This window comes from Lucilia cuprina, chromosome 4, assembly GCF_022045245.1.
Source record: "Lucilia cuprina isolate Lc7/37 chromosome 4, ASM2204524v1, whole genome shotgun sequence".
Classification (NCBI taxonomy): Eukaryota; Metazoa; Arthropoda; class Insecta; order Diptera; family Calliphoridae; genus Lucilia; species Lucilia cuprina.
This window is the reverse complement of record NC_060952.1, coordinates 22905487-22923682: the sequence shown is the minus strand read 5'-3', so window position 1 is coordinate 22923682 and position 18196 is coordinate 22905487. Positions and strand designations below refer to the sequence as shown.

At 31.7% G+C, this 18196-nt stretch overlaps 5 protein-coding genes across 7 annotated transcripts; 3 read left to right on the top strand and 2 right to left on the bottom strand.

Annotated features, from left to right (window-relative positions):
- Positions 1-168: 168 nt before the first annotated feature.
- Positions 169-4827, top strand: LOC111675773 (peroxisomal carnitine O-octanoyltransferase). 3 transcript variants are annotated; one of them, XM_023436605.2, is made up of 9 exons: positions 169-297; positions 2097-2500; positions 2576-2759; positions 2824-3032; positions 3296-3511; positions 3579-3770; positions 3841-3971; positions 4031-4447; positions 4507-4827. In XM_023436605.2, exons 2-9 carry the CDS (start codon positions 2123-2125, stop codon positions 4634-4636), a joined length of 1857 nt encoding a protein of 618 aa, XP_023292373.2. In that variant the 5' UTR covers positions 169-297; positions 2097-2122; the 3' UTR covers positions 4637-4827. The 3 variants fall into 3 exon arrangements, with proteins under 3 accessions (XP_023292373.2, XP_023292372.2, XP_023292375.2); XM_023436604.2 differs by lacking the exon at positions 169-297 and adding an exon at positions 773-902; XM_023436607.2 differs by lacking the exon at positions 169-297 and adding an exon at positions 841-858.
- A 1052-nt stretch (positions 4828-5879) lies between these two features.
- LOC111675827 (bromodomain-containing protein DDB_G0280777) lies at positions 5880-10191 on the bottom strand. The gene is made up of 2 exons (XM_023436668.2): positions 10015-10191; positions 5880-9927 (listed from the first exon to the last, which is right to left on the bottom strand). The coding sequence occupies exon 2, from the start codon at positions 9843-9845 to the stop codon at positions 6822-6824; it is 3024 nt and encodes a 1007-aa protein (XP_023292436.2). The 5' UTR covers positions 9846-9927; positions 10015-10191; the 3' UTR covers positions 5880-6821.
- A 529-nt stretch (positions 10192-10720) lies between these two features.
- LOC111675760 (NF-kappa-B-repressing factor) lies at positions 10721-12641 on the top strand. Its single transcript, XM_023436591.2, has 4 exons — positions 10721-11189; positions 11325-11722; positions 11782-12131; positions 12187-12641. Exons 1-4 carry the CDS (start codon positions 10820-10822, stop codon positions 12395-12397), a joined length of 1329 nt encoding a protein of 442 aa, XP_023292359.2. The 5' UTR covers positions 10721-10819; the 3' UTR covers positions 12398-12641.
- Positions 12642-12739: 98 nt separating this feature from the next.
- LOC111675761 (pre-mRNA-splicing factor RBM22) lies at positions 12740-14262 on the bottom strand. Its single transcript, XM_023436592.2, has one exon. It carries the CDS (start codon positions 14126-14128, stop codon positions 12848-12850), a length of 1281 nt encoding a protein of 426 aa, XP_023292360.2. The 5' UTR covers positions 14129-14262; the 3' UTR covers positions 12740-12847.
- Positions 14263-14743: 481 nt separating this feature from the next.
- Positions 14744-18166, top strand: LOC111675787 (ATP-dependent RNA helicase abstrakt). Its single transcript, XM_023436628.2, has 2 exons — positions 14744-15658; positions 16469-18166. Exons 1-2 carry the CDS (start codon positions 14816-14818, stop codon positions 17501-17503), a joined length of 1878 nt encoding a protein of 625 aa, XP_023292396.2. The 5' UTR covers positions 14744-14815; the 3' UTR covers positions 17504-18166.
- Positions 18167-18196: the final 30 nt, after the last annotated feature.

The following is an 18196-nucleotide window of genomic DNA, read 5'->3' as shown; positions in this document are numbered from 1 at the left end:
ACGAAAAGAATGCGATTCTATTCTTCTATATTTTTTATTAAGTAAAAAAGTTGTATTTATTTTTAATTTTGATTCGTAGAATAGTTACGACGAAAGTAAAAAAATCTTATAAAATATTACTTTTCACACACATAACAAATTTTTATAATTGCATTTCAAGTAAAAAATATTTTCTTTATTATGTTAAATTTCCCATACCTGTAGTTTTACTTATTCAATTATAACATTATTTTAATTAAAGTATAAATTACATTCATTATTATAAGTATTCTGAGGAATATCTTCAATACGCTTCTGGTAAAAAAAAACTATTTAAAATTTAAAGAAAATAATTTTTGCAAATTTTACACTAACAATGTCAACGTAAACAAAAGAAAAACATAAAATGTTAATTATGTATGTATGTTCATACGTGTGTTTGTATGTTAGTACAAAGTCCATTAAAACAATAACATCAAAAAATTAAATTGCATTCATTGAGTTTATTTTAAAGTTGTTTTATCAGGTTAATACACAAGTAAAATTGCCAAAAAATAATCTAGTCTAATTAAAATTTATTTGTTTACTATTTTGTATTATTTTGTGTATGTCATACATATATACATACAAATGTATTTTAATGGTTTTTGTTGTTTTACATGTATTGTTTAGTATGCAAATCCTTACATTTTAAAATTACTTACTTTACTTCACATTTTTATATATTCTTTCCCATTCTTTCATTATTTTGTTGATATCACTTTGTTCAAGTTGTAGGCTTTTACCGGCTGTAAGTTGATTCAGTCTTGTTTATATTTTGAAAAGGTTCGGTTGTGTTTTTTTTTTTTTTGTTGTCTGACAAAAGCCAGACAAACCAGCGTAAGATTTTCAGTATATTTTGCAATATATTTAAGTGTTCAAAGGTCAGTTTTTAAAGTATTTGGCTTTTTTAATGTTAAAAAAATTAAACAGCTAGATTTTTAGATATTTATCAATTGATTGAAGTAAATAAAAAATCTTACTTACATTCATATGTGCATCACAAATATATTCTTTTAATAAAAAAGTAAAATAAAATCACATAAGAGGTAGGAAATAATAGTGAACTTTGATCGTCAGTAATGTTGGTATTCATGTGCCTTTGATGCATCAGTTTTGTTTGAAAAAATCTTTAATTTGTTGCAAAATATATTCAATAATTGTTTTTTTTATTTTTTGTATGCTATTTTTTATTGCAAAAATTACACTTTATTTTTTTTTTGATTTACAAAAACTTCTCCCGTCTTATTACGAACTTTACTAATAACGAAGAAAATAACTGTTCCCCCAGAGTTCGTTTTGATTTCTTAAAAAATTATACCATTTAATTTATAATTTTAAATTGTTTATTCAAATAAAAAAAAAAAAACAATGGAAAAAATATGATTTATCTGCCCCTATTTTAAAATAGAAAATCGTACCTAATAGAATTGTAAGCAAGGTGATTGATTTTAGAGTGTACTATAGTTTTTAGATAGTTGTGATCTTTCCAATTTCAACAGTAAAATAATTACGTTTAGTTAAACTATCCAAGATCCAATAGAAATGTTAAAAAAATACATATTTTAAAGAATTACACGCTGAATGATAAAATCTATATAATCCCTTGTCTTTTTAGCGGTTACTATAAAATTAATAACTTTATATGATCTAATTTTAAATACGTTTTTTGCTGCATACACATTCGACAATATACATAGGTACTTGTCTAATAAATTTTGATGATTAAAGTGATAAAATTATTAACTAATAATTTGATAATTATTTATGTATACAAAAAATAAACAAAAACTAAACTATTTTATTTTTGCTAATTTACCTATGCATTTAATGATACTAGACCAGACGGTTCTTATCAAGGAATAATGTATGTATTTATAATACGTACATACATACATTCATATGTATATATTTAATTATAATTAATTAAACACAGAGGTTTCTGATTAATAAATATAGACCAAACAAAGTACAAATATAACAATATTATTGTTCTCTAATCTATTCCTATCTATGACATACGTCCATTGTGAGCACTACAAACGCAATGACCGATATTTTAACTTTTTATTTTTCAGTGCCATTTTTCAATTTATAACCCATTATGGATCGGGCGTCTATTTACTTTATGGACGAAAGTCAACAAAATACTTACGATTTTGATGAAGAATTACCACCGCTTCCCTTGCCAGATCTACACGATACCATGCAAAGATATTACGAAAGTGTTAAACCTTTTGGAACAGTAGAAGAATTAGCTGTTACACGTAAAGCTATAGAGGATTTTGAAAATGGCATTGGGTCTGAATTACATAGTAAACTAAAAGAACGGGCAAGCAAATTAAAAAATTGGCTAGGTGAATGGTGGGATGCCTATGCTTATCACATGCTAAGATTACCACTAAATCCCTATATTGTAATGGCTATGCCCGTCAAATTGGAAGTTATTGGTCTATCTGAAACTCCAGAAATGGCGTTGAAGGTAGAGTATTATTTATTATACCTATATAATTTTGAAAACTTCTATAAATTAAATTTGATTTCTCTTTATTAAAAGAATTTAGCTCGTTTTGCTTATCACACTATTGAATTTTGGGACTTACTGCATAAGGCCACCATTAAACCATTATCTTCAAATGGTGGTAAAATTAAGTATTCCTCTGCTTTGTATAAACGTTTCTATTCCACCAGTCGTATTCCGGGAATAGAAATTGATCACATTGAATCGCATTTCAAGACTGGTAAATAGAGAAATAATTTATAAATATTATATTGTAAAACATTATCTTATTTATATATTTTTAGTTAAAGATGGTAAAACACCCTCTCACTGCTTGGTTTCGGGTAAAGGTCGTATTTTCATGTTTGATTGCTTACATCCCAGCGATGGTACCTTGATTACCCCTTTAGAAATTTTAGTAGTACTTCAACGTATACGTAGTATTTTAGATTACGAACCAATGGGTGATTGTGTGCCAGTTTTAACACATGATGATCGTACTAGTTGGGCAGAGGTAAGGAAATTGATTAATTCTGATCACGTCACAACATAATTGAATTAAATAATTTCATTTATATCTCTAATTGCTTTTATAACAAACATACTTTTATTTGGCGTAAGATAGTCATAACTAATAAATACAGTTTCATACAAAATATGACACTATTATCGGTCAATTATTAAATAAATAGAAATAAAACATATTTTTCAAATTTTAATCAATAAAATGCAAAACCTCAGTTCAGTTTAATTAACATGTTTGTATTTCCTTTACAGAATCGCACACGATTATTAGAGCTATCACCAAATAATAAAGACACATTGAAATTGATAGAAAGTTCCTGTGTAGTGTTAGTGCTCGATGAAAATGAGCCACGGGACTATGCCGAAATTTCACAGGCAGCCGTATATGGTGATTATCATTCAAAGTGGGGTGATCGCAGCAGTACCTTAATCAGCTACAAAAATGGCAAATTTGCGTGTGTGGGAGAGGTAATTTGTTAATACATATTTGAATTTAAATATACCTAACTAAAGAAACAATTTTATTTTGATTTAGCACTCCTGTTATGATGGCACTGTTAGTGTTAGCTACATTTTGTTTATACAACTAAGTTTAATTGAAGAACCCGAACCCAATTGGGATGAAAGCAGTTTAATGCCATTGGTACCAATAAGAGAAATAAAATTTGTATTAAATGATAAATTGAGATCGGAAATCGAACGCGTTAAACAGGCTTGTGACGAAAGAGTATGTTAAATATAAACTGCAGTATTAACGACATTTATGATGTATGTAATGTATTTCCTTACTATTTTAGGGTCATGATGTTTTAATAACTCATGAATTGTTTGAAGATTATGGCAAAGAATACATTAAGACATGTAAATTACATCCAGATTCTTTTGTACAAGTCATTATGCAATTAGCATACACAGAAATGCATGAAGAGTAAGTTTCATAAATATAAATTTTCATTATTTTTGCAATAACATATTTGTTGATTTTAGAATTGCTTCCACTTATGAAACTGCGTTGATGCGTCACTATTACAATGGACGTACTGAAACCCTAAGATCTTGCACTAATGAAGTATACAATTTTATACAAATCGCGCGTAATATCAACTCGTCAAATGAAGAAATTGTTAAAGCTTTTCGCAAAGCGGTAAATCATCATAACCATATGATGAATGAAGCCCGCAAAGGTCATGGAATTGACCGTCATTTGTTCGGTTTATGGTGTATAGCTTACGAAAATAAAGTTGATATACCAGATTTTTATTCAGATCCACTGTATTTAAAATCAGGCGGTGGTGGTAATTTTGTCTTATCTACCAGTACTTTGGGTTATTCAGTAAATGTGGGCTTCGTTGCACCTATGGTGTTGGATGGCTATGGCGTCTTTTATACCATAACGGGAGAACAGTAAGTAGAATTTTTGTTTGTTAATTTGTGTTTTATGTTAATAATATTTTTTTATTTAGCATTTTTATACAAACTTCTGTCTTTCGTGACAGCCAAAAAACTAGTGCCCACAAATTTAATCAACATTTTATAAACACATTCCGTAAAATGAAATCATTACAAGAAGAAGTGTCACAATCAAAACTATAATTCAGTGTTTAAAGTTAAGCATATTAATTAAAAATATTAATTATTATTATTATTTGTAAGTAGATTAAGTTAATAATTGGTGTCGTGCAATAATTTTAAAACATATTTTAAATGTTTTTTGAATTTTAAAAAATACCAATAAATTTTATAATTTAAGATAATTTTTGATATATGTATACAAGAAATATTTAGTTTTATTGAATGTGTATTTAACTTCAAATACATATGTATGAAAAACCATTTAAATATATGCGTTATATAGATATATGGACATTTTGTATATTTTTATAATTTTTAACAAATAAAATATATTTTTGTATGTATTTATTTAAAAATTATGTAAAGCAAATCGTTTTGAAAAATTAGGGGATTTTCCTTGCAGTAGCCACATTTTTAATGAGAAAATAGCTCCGGGTATTGAATTACGTCCCAGTTATGGTTCACCAAATGTTGTGTTGCCTCCTTTACAACACAACATTAAATATTTTTCAATAATGGTATATATTATATTCCAACAAAAAACAGAATCGTAAGAAAATGAAGCTAATTTAATTTATTTCAATGGTTTTCGATTGTGTATGTTCTGCATTACGACCGTAACTACGTTTTTAATAATTTGTTACTTAAGTGACGGAGCTTTGAATCGAAATGCAACAAGTTCCAACCTGTTCGAAAATTTTTGAAATGCCCCTATATACAATTGATTTATAGAAAAATTTGGTTTGGAAAAAACCAACAAATATAGTTTTAATTTTAAATAAGAAATTACTCATTTTTAGTTTATAGTCAAAAAGAAAAAGAAACACGCACATATAGACCGTTTTTAAAATCGTTCATTTTATTTAATTTTCAATTATTTAAAACATTCATTTATAATTAAATTTCAATATTATTTAATTCAAAATTCATTTTGATTTATGTTAATAACTTCATGTTTTTTGCTTCAAAATACAGTATATATAGAAAGGTTACTTCATTTTTATACATAAAAACGTAATGCCTAATATTTTTTCTTAATTTTTTTCTTTTTAATTTTTTCTTCAAAATCGTGCTAACAATTATATTTTTCTTTATCTGTTTTCTAAGTGATAGCACAATGTTATTAATAAAAAAGTACATACATTTTAAATTATGTATAGAAAATTTAAATGAATATTAAACAAAGAAAAAACTATAAATTAAAATATGAAAAAGCATAGAAATGATATTTTTAAAGATACAATTAGTTTTAAATGGTAGTCGATATATATAAAATAATAATAAAAAGACTTGTTAGTTCAATTAAATATAAAAAATAAAAAAATAACAAAAATGTTTAACTAAAAAAGGAAAGTTCACATAATTTTTTTTTTTTTTTTCAAAAAAGGATACAAATTTACAATTGAAAAGCAGCAGACTTTTGTTTTAGACACAGGAATTATTTTCAAAAAATCTTTTTATGAAATGATATTTAAAAAATAGATACGAAATAAAGTATAGAAGTCTTTATTTAAAAAAAAATCAAATGAATATTGGATGTTTTTAAAGTTAAAACAAAAATCTCCAAATATTTAATCTTATAGATTTGTTCAATTTAAAAAAATAAAATAAATTAAAACATATACAACTAACTTCCTCATAGAACTTAGTAGCAAGATGAGTAATTAAAATATTCTAATCTGAATTAGAACAGCAATGATTGCATGTCATTTTTTAAATGAGTGATTAAGTGAATTTAGTAGATATTAAATTATACACAAATACATTTATACTTATCTAGTGCATGACCAAAGGTCATTTTTAAAATACAAAATTTAAAAACAAAAGTTTTCATAATTTTTAACATTATTTGGACAAATTGATATAAATTTTTTTTCTTCAGATTTATTATAAAATATCATTTCAGTTTTGAAACTCCTTGAAAATAAATCTAGTTTGTGTTGAGAGAGATGGATTATTATTAGTAGTTTAATGATTTTGTTAAATTTTTTTAATGTTTTTGCAAAAACATTTTTGGTTTTTTTGAGTTTTTTCAGTAAAATTTACGTTTGTTAATTAATAAATTTATATTATTATTATTGTTGTTATTATGATGATTATTATGTTGTAGTTGTTGCTGTTGGGTTAGAAAGTTATGATGAGAATGTGGATGATGTTGTTGTTGATGCTGATATTGTGTATTATAATAATAACGTTTCTTTTGTTCTCATTCTTGTGCTGATATTTGATTATTATTGCTGCTTTCAGTGGTGGTGGTAGTAGTTGTTGTAGTATTAGTTGTGGACGATGATGATGATGCAGCAGTGGGAGCATTTGATGTATCATTAGAAGATTTATTAATATTTTCTGTTGTTACTAGCGCATTGTTATCCTGCGACGTAATGTTGGCGGTAGTCGAATTTTCAGCTGCTGTGGCATCTGCAGTTGATGCGGGAGTTTTTGATGTTGTATTGTTTGTAGTTGTTGTTGTCGTCGTTGTTGCCGGTGGTGGCTGGAAAGCTGGCCTCTGAACAAACATGTTGTCTATAATATGATCGATATTTTCAGCTGAACCAATGGGAGGTTGATTTGAGCTCGACTGTTGATTCGTTGACGATTTGGAATCATTATCGGTTTTGGAGTCTTGTGATTTTTGTTGCTTGTTCTTTTCGGAAGGTGGCAGTATAGGAATAGCATTGGTAGGTCTTCTTTGGGGTAGAGAGACAGGACGTGAGGATGTTTGTGTAGGGGGTGGTACAAAGTAAGTAGTTCCTCCTACGGTATTGTAGTTTTGGTAGCCAGGTGTCGTAGCAGCACCAGCTTGGGGCTGTGTTACCACTCCCACTGGGGCCGATGGGCCATAAGCTGTAGCAGCAGCTACTGACTGTTGTGGAGCATTGTTAGGATTATTATAAACTAAACTGGCCGCCGCTGCTGCAGCTGCTGCAGCAGCAGTTTGTTGTTGAGCCAAATAATTGGGATTTGCTTGTTGGGCGGCGTATGTAGCAGCTGCTTGTGTGGCTTGCGCTGTAACAGCTGCAGTGGCTGCGGCCGTGTAAGCATCAGGAGTTGCTACATAGTAAGCAGCCGGCGAAGCTGTTGCGCCTGGGTACGGCTGTTGGGGCTGAGCTTGAGGTCCTTGAGCTGCATAGTTTGGTTGTTTAGCTACTGCAGGTTGTTGAGTAACTTGTAAGGCTTGCATTTGAGCCTGTAGGTTTTCTTGGTGATACATTTGCATGAGATTCGCTTGTAACATGGCTTGATCAGCTGGTATCATCATAGATGAATTTTGCTGCTGCTGTTGTTGCATATGCATTTGTTGCTGCAGTTGCTGCTGTTGGTGATCGGCTATATGCTGAGCATCATGCTGAGAACGTCTCAGACTGGAATATCTCTTAGGTGGTCCCCTTTGCTCCATTGGTTGTTGACTAATATTCTGGTTTTGTGGTTGTTGCTGATTTGGTTGTGTTCCAGCCATTATTATATTTGCCGCCTGCTGCTGCATTAATTGATGTTGCTGCTGATTTTGGGTAGCCATAGCATGCATTTGTACACTGCCTACATGACTGGGATCATTGCGATTTTGAACCTGCTGCAAACGTTGTGATAAATTTGATGTTGGTTGTTGTGGTGTCTTGTTTTGTATTTGAGGATTTTGTCTGTTCATGCCATGATTAGGCATGGGCGACTGTTGGGACTGTTGTTGTTGATGATGAATTTGTTGTGAAGCAATATTTGAATGTTGTGCTGCTTGCATAGGTTGGTAACCTTGTTCCAAATGTTTCTTTTTATTGTTATTATACCCATCGTATTGCTGAGACTGCTGAACGTTTTGGTGTCCCATAGATTGATTGTGATCCTTGGTACCAGCACTTCCATTGGCAGACTTTCTGACCAAATTTTGAGTCTGTTGCTGATTCTGCTGGGGTTGCCTTTGGGCCTCCAAGCGACTGGATAAATTGCTGGAATTCATGTTGGAGGATCCGGTGGAAGAATTTTGATAGTTTTGTCTATTTTTCTGTTTAAATTCCATGGCAGCTTGACGTCCTACAGAAGCCTGATTCTGTCCTTGTCCGCGATTATTATATGACTTTTGACGGTTTTGTTGCTTAAAACCGGCATCGTTATTCCTGTCAGCTCTTTCTCTTCGGTCAGGTTCTCCCCTATGATCGTGGTCATCGTTATGATGGCTACGTGATGATGGTCCCATTTTCTCAGACCTTTCCGCTCTTCCCTCGCCGGTTTTTCCTTCGCGTTTTCTCCTTTCCATACGATTTTCCTTTTCCTCTCTGGTACGCCTAGGGCGCCTTGGTTTAGAATTTTCATTTAATGCTGGGAAATCTGACGGTTTTGGTGGTTTACGCTCTTTATTATTTGTCTTCAAGTAGGCACTTTCGTCTTCCCAATTACGATTGTATTTACTGGGTCCACGACCGTAACGACGTCTTCTGCGAGCCTTAGGTGGAGCATCTTCTGTGCGAATATCGTAGCCATAGGCATTTACCAGTTCAGTTCTAGACTTAGGAGCCTGCTCCGAAGGATCAAAACGATCGTGTGACCAACGATCTACAGCCGAAGCTGGTTGCCATTTTTTCATGGTTTTAGAAGCCGTTGATATTGTAGGTGTGGTCGATGTTTTCGACCCAGATACACTGCCAGTCCCACCAGTAATAATTACTGGACTTTCACCAACTTCTTGACCTTCCCCAGCAACTCCCTCGCCCTCAACTTCAGCCGTACGGTCATCGTGTTCATAAAACGTACCTCTTTTGGGAATATACTGGGGATTACTGCGATCTTCATCAACTTTCTTTTGAGCCTCAGCATCAATTTTTTCTTGACCCTGCAAATCTATATCAACGCCTTCGTCATCCTCCTCTTCATCATCGTCCGTTTCCGTCTCATCTTCACTATCTTCTTCGTCATCATCATCTTCCGTTAAACTATCATCCATATCATCGTCATCATCATCGTACTCCTCATTACCCTCCAAATCACTGGCCGTATCGTACTCTGAATCATGAGGATGTGAATTGCTAGATTTCTCTTGTGTGGGAGATGTCCCCAATTCATTCAGAGTCTGGTTTCCTTCAGCGGTAACCTCACTTCCCGTACCACCTCCTCCTGCACTAATTGACTTTCCAAATGTTTCCTGTGTTGTAGGTATATCAGTTGGTGTAACCGTGACTGTGCTCGCTGCTGTTGTTGTTGCTGCAACAGGCACTCCTGAGACATTTTCTACATCGGCCATTATTTTTTTATTTCTGATAGGTATATTGCTCTTGTTTCGATTTTTCTACTATGAATGTCTGTCGTAGTGCTTCTTCTTTTTACTAAAGAATTTTCATTATATTTTTTAATACAATTTTTCAAATTTTTTATATAACCCCTAATAATTCCAAAATCAAATTTATAATTACCTTTATTTAAGTTTCTTAGACAAATTAATGTTTTCTCTCAATGATTAATCTATTTAAATTGCTTTTTTCTATGGTTTTTTCGGTGAAAATTTTTAGGTGTTTTCTTCCAACAACGCAATCACCAAAATCGCAGAAAAATAGAAAGTAAGAAAGTTAAGAAGTGGCAGAATGACGATCAACGTGAATAAAACAAACGATTGATGAAAAACAATTACAAAACATAATAACAGCTGTTGTTGGTGGTGTGGTGAATTTTTTGTTGTACAAAAACCAAATAGTGAAAGAACATGTAGTTTTTGCTAAAAAAAATAAACGAAATAATAAGATTCAATTTTTGACATATAATTTTGTACAACTCGTGCAATTTTTTATTTCCCATCCGAGTTCAATGATATTTTCCTTTTTGGAAAGCGCTTGCCTTGTAAATTTGTTTAAAGAAATCGGTTTTTAAGTATAATTATACATATACATATTTTTTATTGGTGCTTTTTGACAATTTTGGTAAGAAATATACTGTCGTATATACACAGATATTGATTGCATACATAATTTATATTAAAAATTGAAAAGTTAAAAACAAAACTATATATATATATATTTATATATACATATATGTACATACTTATATTTTATTATGTTTTCGTTATATGGCATCCTTGTATTAATTTTTCATTCCTTGCTTTGTTGTTCATATTTGGTCTATTATTCTACAGTGAATGACTTTAGCATTTTCGTTTTTTACACACCACGCGATAATTTTAATAAAAAAAATTATTTGTAATTTCGTTCCCAAATATTATTAATAATGTCAAAAACTAAAGTTAAAAATCAAAATAAACAAAAAAATCAGAAGAAACAAAAACAATCTGATACAGAATTTTCTACCGATTGGGATGTGGAGAAGTATCGCCGGGAATATGAAAGTGAAGAACATTGGCAGTTGAGAAAGCGTTTTATGGAAATGCACAAAGACAAATTTCCGGAAGATAAATTGGTGTGTTTAGCTCAAGTATTTACAAATATGGAATTTATGGGTTGCAAATATCCCTCCGAAACCATGCAAATGGTTGCTGAACTCTCAAAAGATGTAGCTAAAGAATTTAGGGCCGATAGAGCAAATCGTTTGAAGAGAACGTTTGTAACAGCTTCTGATGCCGCTGAGGCCAGGGCTAAAGGTAGAAGAAATTAATCATGCAATATACTTCTTTTTTTAACATTTAATTTTAAGTACAAATATGTGAGTAGTGGATGGTTTCTAAGGACAGGTGGCTTATTGAATGATGTTTTTGTTCATTTTTTATTTTCCCCAGGACGTAAATCGACGCAGCAAACAAATAATGTACAGACTGCTAGTTCATATCAAGCTAATAATAAGAGAAAAGGTTTTGGAAATGAGGCAGTGGGTAGTGATGAACCCTTAACTAAAAGAACTTCATCAACAACACTTGATCTATTTTCTGGGTTAAAGTATGGCAAATTTGTGGTATATTTACATGGCGATCGTAATTGTTTAAGACTATCGGCACAACGAGGCAATATACAATATGTAGAAAAAGAAGTTGTAGTAGAAAATGGACGGAAGCAGGTTGAAATACGCCTAAATGAACAAATAGTAGCCACGGCTTGCGAAGAAAATTTAAAGGCCTCCAAGGCAGAGGCGTTTCGCAAAGCATTAGCAACATTACAGCAGCAATGTTACACAATTAAAGTGAGTTTGTTATTATTTCTAATTTTTTTGTAAAATTATAATAATTACGTTATTTTTAGCAAAATCCTTTAAGAGATACCATTAAAATTGAGAAAACCAATAATAAAGTAGTATGTGGTGTAATAAAAACTCAGCAAGAGGAACAGAAAATCGACGCCACAAACAAGGGTTACAAAATGATGAAAATGATGGGCTGGTCAGGCGGTGGTCTAGGCTCTCAGAAACAAGGACGTGAAGATCCTGTTGGATATTTGCTTAAAAATAATCGTGCTGGTTTGGGCAATGATGCGTGCAAGCTAGATCGCAAATATTTTATGCAAATGTTAAAAAATTATGTGGAATCAGATGATATACGTGAGTTACAATTTGAACCCACATTTACCAAAGACGAAAGAGCCATGCTTCATGAGTAGGTAATTATTTTTGTACTTATGAATGTATACTAAAATATATTTGTTTTACAGAATTGCCAACAAATTCAATTTAAAATCAACTAGTCATGGTCAAGATGAACAACGTCGCCTAATAATTAATAAGAAAACTATAAGCGATGTTCAAATATTGCAAGAAATACTAATTAACAAAAATCCTCGTTTTATGGATCGTTATTTTGTGCAAGTTCCACAGTCAAAAAGTCAATTATTTCCTGATTATACTGCAGTACTAACGCTATAATGTAATATAAGTCTTCATATGTATACCATACAAATTTCCCGTAGGCTATGTTTGCTGGCCATATAAAATAGTTTGACTAATACATTTATTTTTAGTTTTAATTGCTGTACATTTAGTTTTTTGTCACTGCGTTAATTTAAAGTTGTACAAAAAATATTAAAAATTTTTTATATAAAAATTCTAGTGTGTAAAAATGAATAATAAAATAGTTCCATGCATTTGACGAAATGTTATCTTGAAATAATTTTATTGTTTGATTCAGATTCATATTAATACATTGATTTTAGAATAAAACATTTGTTATATTGTTATGGTTCTAAGCATCTCTAAGGAATGCTATTGTAATACAAAACCTTTATTTTATCAATTTAATATATTATTAACTAGTACATAGGTATAAGTTTTAAGAAAAATGTTTGGAAATGTAATCTAAACATTGATTACACCCAATTATTTTTTCACTGCTCCCAAACGACTAGGATCCTGACTAGGATAATGCATTTGAACACTACGGCCGGCACTTGGAGGCGGTGGTATAGAATCTAAAGAATTGCCACTAGCAGCGGCTGCAGCTGCTTGAGCTGAAGTAGAAGCCACCGGCATAGAATACGGTGCTGCATAGGCTTGTGAATACATTTGATACGATGAGGCGGGTATAAGACTCGGTGGTATTTGATGCAGTTTCATTCCAGGAGGCAAAACTGTTACTTGTTCTTGTTGTAAATTAAAGAAATCATTTGGATTTTGTGTAGCTGCAGGTGGAATGGCATTAACATCAAAACGTCTGTCAGTTTTGGCAGCACCCTGCTTGGCTTGGGAATGAGCCCATTTTATAGTTGATTTTTTACCTTGCAACACCAATTTATTAAAACTTTTCTCTGCTGCTAATTCAGCGGCAGAACGTTTAGTATATTGTATAAAAGCACACTGTTGCCGTGGCACTAAAGCTATAGAGCGAATTTCACCAAATTGATAGAAATGATCTCTGAGTTCAGGTTCAGTAATTTCCTCGGGCAAATTACCAACATAGAGGGTAGTAATATTGCGATCCTCGGGCGGCTCTAGAGTAGGTAATGACGCAGCTCTTTTCATAATCTTTTCAGCCACAGGATCGTTGCGACCGTAGTAACGATCTTTAATATTTTGTTCGCATAGAGGATCATCAGGTTCGTTAGGTTTGTCATGTCGATAGGGGCACTCTTCGCCTCTTTTACATTCACCCTTTACCCAGAAAGAACAGATGTGTGGCCTGTTTCGTTTATAATAGGGAGCGGTACGTGCCAATTTAGAGAGCATTTCACTAGCGGCTAAAGATTTTCCCACTGCTCCTGCTGCTTCCGTGCCATCTCCATCTTGCAATTCTCGATCAACATTTTGTATGTAATATTCTTTGTTAACGTCACTTTGAGGCAGATTATCGGCAATTTTTAAAGCTGCATCCCTAACTTGTATGGGTAGACCATATTCCAAATCTAGCAAACAGGTTTGACACACATTCTTCAAACGCGCACATGTTTGACAGATTTCAGTCTTCTTGAAACGCATTCTAGCACCAGGACACCAACGAAAGATCGTAAATGGTCTGGTGCATATTTTACATTCTTTACCAAATCGCTCTTTTATCATACGCACGTAGGGATTGTCTCCCAAACATGTTTGGCAAAGTATGGGAAACTCAGCATCTTCCCAGTTTTGCCGATTGTAAGTATTAGTCGTCTTTGACATAGACATTTTGTTGGGAGAACAATAAACAACGTTTTATTTTATTTAATTAAAATATTACTTTATTTTTTTCTGATAATTTCACAAAACTATGCCAGCAAAGTGTACAAAGAAAAAAGAAAAGTGTGATAAAGAAATGTAAAGTGAACAAATGTCAATTTTAAATAATATAAGGATGCCACGTTAATAAAAGTAATAAAGGGATGCCACGTTAATAAAAATAATCTAAACCAAACGATAAATTTTATGTTTATACCTATATTGACATTTTCTGCACAGTGCGTAAACATTTCTTTCACAGGTTGTATATATACACTTTCAAAAATTGGAAGCATTGTTATCCATACCTAATTTATGACTAATTATAAAATTTTTACCTATCTATATTTGTACTTAAAATTTATAAACTTCGAACTTGCAATTAATAATATTTAAAAATTTCTCTACAGAGAAAGGATGAAATTAAAAGAAAAATATATTTTCTAATTTTATCGGTGGTGTTTGAGTTTCAAAAACCAAAATAAAAGATTTTGTTTACATACATATGTATTAACATACATACATATGTATTTTTTCTTATTACATTAATAAATATGGCAATATTATTTTCTCTACATATATAATTTAAACAAAGCAGCTGGAACAAGTAAACAAAACGTTTAATAAGTATTTGTAATACAAGTTTTGTATTAAAAAATGTCACAATCAAACTCTTCAGCACCTCCTATCAAACGCTATCGCCGTGAAGATGATGATAAATCTTCTGGAGCAGAAGATGATGACAAATACGTGCCCTATGTACCGGTCAAGGAACGCAAAAAACAGCAACTTATGAAAATGGGACGCATCGTACAGCTAACATCAGAAGCGGCACAACCAAAATCTTCGAGCGAAAATGAAAACGATGAAGACTCACAAAATGCCACTGATCCCGAATTATGGGGACGTAAATACAACATTAGTTTGCTAGATCAACACACTGAGTTGAAGAAAATAGCAGAGGCCAAAAAAATCAGTGATGTAGAAAAACAACTTAAGGAAGAAGAAAAGATTCTTGAAAGTGTTCAGCAGCAGAAAGCCCTTATGGCAGTGTCTGAATTGGCGAAAGGTATACAATATGAGGATCCTATTAAGACTAGCTGGAAGCCGCCGCACTACATAATGGATATGTCGGAACATAAACGGAACGCTATACGTAAACGTTTGCGTATATTGGTGGAGGGAGATGATGTGGCTCCGCCCATACGTAGTTTTAAAGAAATGAAATTGCATAAGGGTATTTTAAATGGTTTAGCCAGCAAAGGTATTAAGCGTCCAACACCTATACAAATTCAGGGAATACCTACGGTACTATCTGGCAGAGATTTAATTGGCATTGCTTTCACCGGTTCTGGTAAGACATTGGTCTTTGTTTTACCCATTATAATGTTTGCCCTGGAGCAGGAATATCGTTTACCCTTTGTGAGAAATGAAGGTCCATATGGTTTGATTATTTGTCCTTCTCGGGAGTTGGCCAAGCAGACACACGATATTGTAATGGTAAGTTTTTTATATAAGCACGTATACACATTACAATGTCTAGACTCTAGAGGAACAGCTTTTATAAGAATCTGATATATAAATATCAACCTATCAGCGATTGAAAAAACATACTAAATTTTTTTAATTTTGTTAAAATTTATCACATATTTATCACATTTTAGGAACAAGAAATATAGTTTTTAAGTTTATTGAAATGGTCATAATATAACAATACAAGGTAGGAATCTTCTGCAAACAAAAATACAACAAATTCTTAAAAAAGGAAGTTCAACTAGTGAAGTTGCTATTACTTTTGTAATAGGTTCAGTAAAACATTATTTTGGGTTTAAAAATAATTACTAAATTATTGAATTATTTTATTTAGAAGTAAAATACGTGTGTAAAACTTGTTTGTTTTTGTATAAACGTGTAAATGTTAGGCTAGATTTTACAGTTCTTTCTAAGTAAAGATAAAAAGTTTTTCGTAAGTATTAGATATGTATGTATTTGGGAATACTGTAAATAAAACACTTATTAAGAATTGATCATATAATTTCGGGGAAGATAAAAGTTATTTGAACTATTTCAACAAAACTTTTAATTAAAAACACTAAATTATCCTTGAAGAAAATAACACAACAAAATTCAAAGCTTTGAAATCCCTAAAGTATTCAGCCTATTTCATAAATAACGTCGTCAGATAATGGATAAGCCTTATTTCAGACAACTCAATTTTGATTAACTGAAATTGCTAAATGTTTTTGTGTTCACTTATTTCTTATACTTGCATCATTTAAAACAATTTGCTTTGGATTTTCTTTATATCAGCACTACAGTCGTCATTTAATGCAATGTGGTATGCCGGAAATACGTTCGTGTCTAGCAATTGGAGGAGTTCCTGTTTCAGAAGCTTTAGATGTTATAGCTAAAGGGGTTCACATTATGGTTGCTACACCTGGTCGTTTAATGGACATGTTAGAGAAGAAAATCGTTACGCTAGATATTTGTCGTTATCTGTGCATGGATGAAGCTGATCGTATGATTGATATGGGTTTTGAAGAAGATGTACGTACTATATTTTCCTTTTTTAAGGGACAAAGACAGACATTGCTTTTCTCAGCTACTATGCCTAAGAAAATTCAAAATTTTGCCCGCTCTGCTTTAGTAAAACCCGTAACAATCAATGTGGGTCGTGCTGGTGCTGCTTCGATGAATGTGACACAAGAAGTGGAGTATGTCAAACAAGAAGCTAAAGTTGTGTATTTATTGGAGTGTTTACAAAAGACAGCACCACCCGTATTAATATTTGCTGAAAAGAAACAGGATGTCGATTGCATACATGAATATTTACTGCTCAAGGGTGTGGAAGCAGTTGCTATACATGGTGGAAAAGATCAAGAAGAACGTTCACGAGCCGTTGAAGCCTATAGAGAAGGTAAAAAAGATGTTTTAGTTGCCACCGATGTAGCCTCTAAAGGTTTGGATTTTTCCAATGTTCAACATGTTATAAATTACGATATGCCTGAAGATATAGAAAATTATGTACATCGTATTGGTCGTACTGGTCGTTCCAATACCAAAGGTTTAGCAACAACATTTGTTAATAAAACAACCGATCAATCGGTATTGCTGGATCTAAAACATTTGTTGATTGAAGCAAAACAAAAGGTACCGGATTTCTTATTGGAACTATGTCCGGAATCGGAACAATATTTGGATTTGGGAGACTCACATGGTTGCAGTTATTGTGGTGGTCTTGGTCATCGTATAACGGAATGTCCCAAATTGGAGGCTATTCAAAGCAAGCAGGCATCGAATATTGGACGCAGGGATTATTTGTCTAACACAGCAGCAGATTATTAAATATGTAGTTTTTTATATTTTAGATTAAGTATTTCATGTGAAAATATTTTGTAAAATATTAAGTGAAAAATATTAAAAATTAAATCATAACTCCCACAAAAATAATATTCCAAATACTTTTCTTTCCAAACAATCGTTATATGTAAAACGGTATACATTTGCTGAATCGTTGTTTAATTAATCGACTATTCTTGAACATGACAAAGATATTGTTTAATCAGAAAACTCATTTGAAATTTCGATATTCTGATATTCGATATTCAAAAAATTCTGATCCAATATTTATGAAAAATTAACACAATACGTTTTAATTTTTACAATTTTTTGTCCAAAAAAGTTGAAAGTAAAATATATATTAAAAGAAAATATGAATTATCACTATGACAACCAAAAATATGCTCTAAAATGGTGTTTTATGCGCATAAAATATGCACATATAATTTAACATATTCTTTGAAAATATAATAAATATGCACTCAAAATTCATTATTTTTTAAATCAAACTCAACTTTGTCACAATTCTTTGTTAAGCGTTTTTTAAGTCAACATTGGACTTATAGATCAAGTAACGCACCACATAACGTAGTTTATAAGTCTTAAATATTTTTGGCCATATTATTAAAAAAGGGTGTTTTATCACACGACAAATTTGCTTTTAATGTTAATTTGAATTTTTAGGTAAATCAATTTATA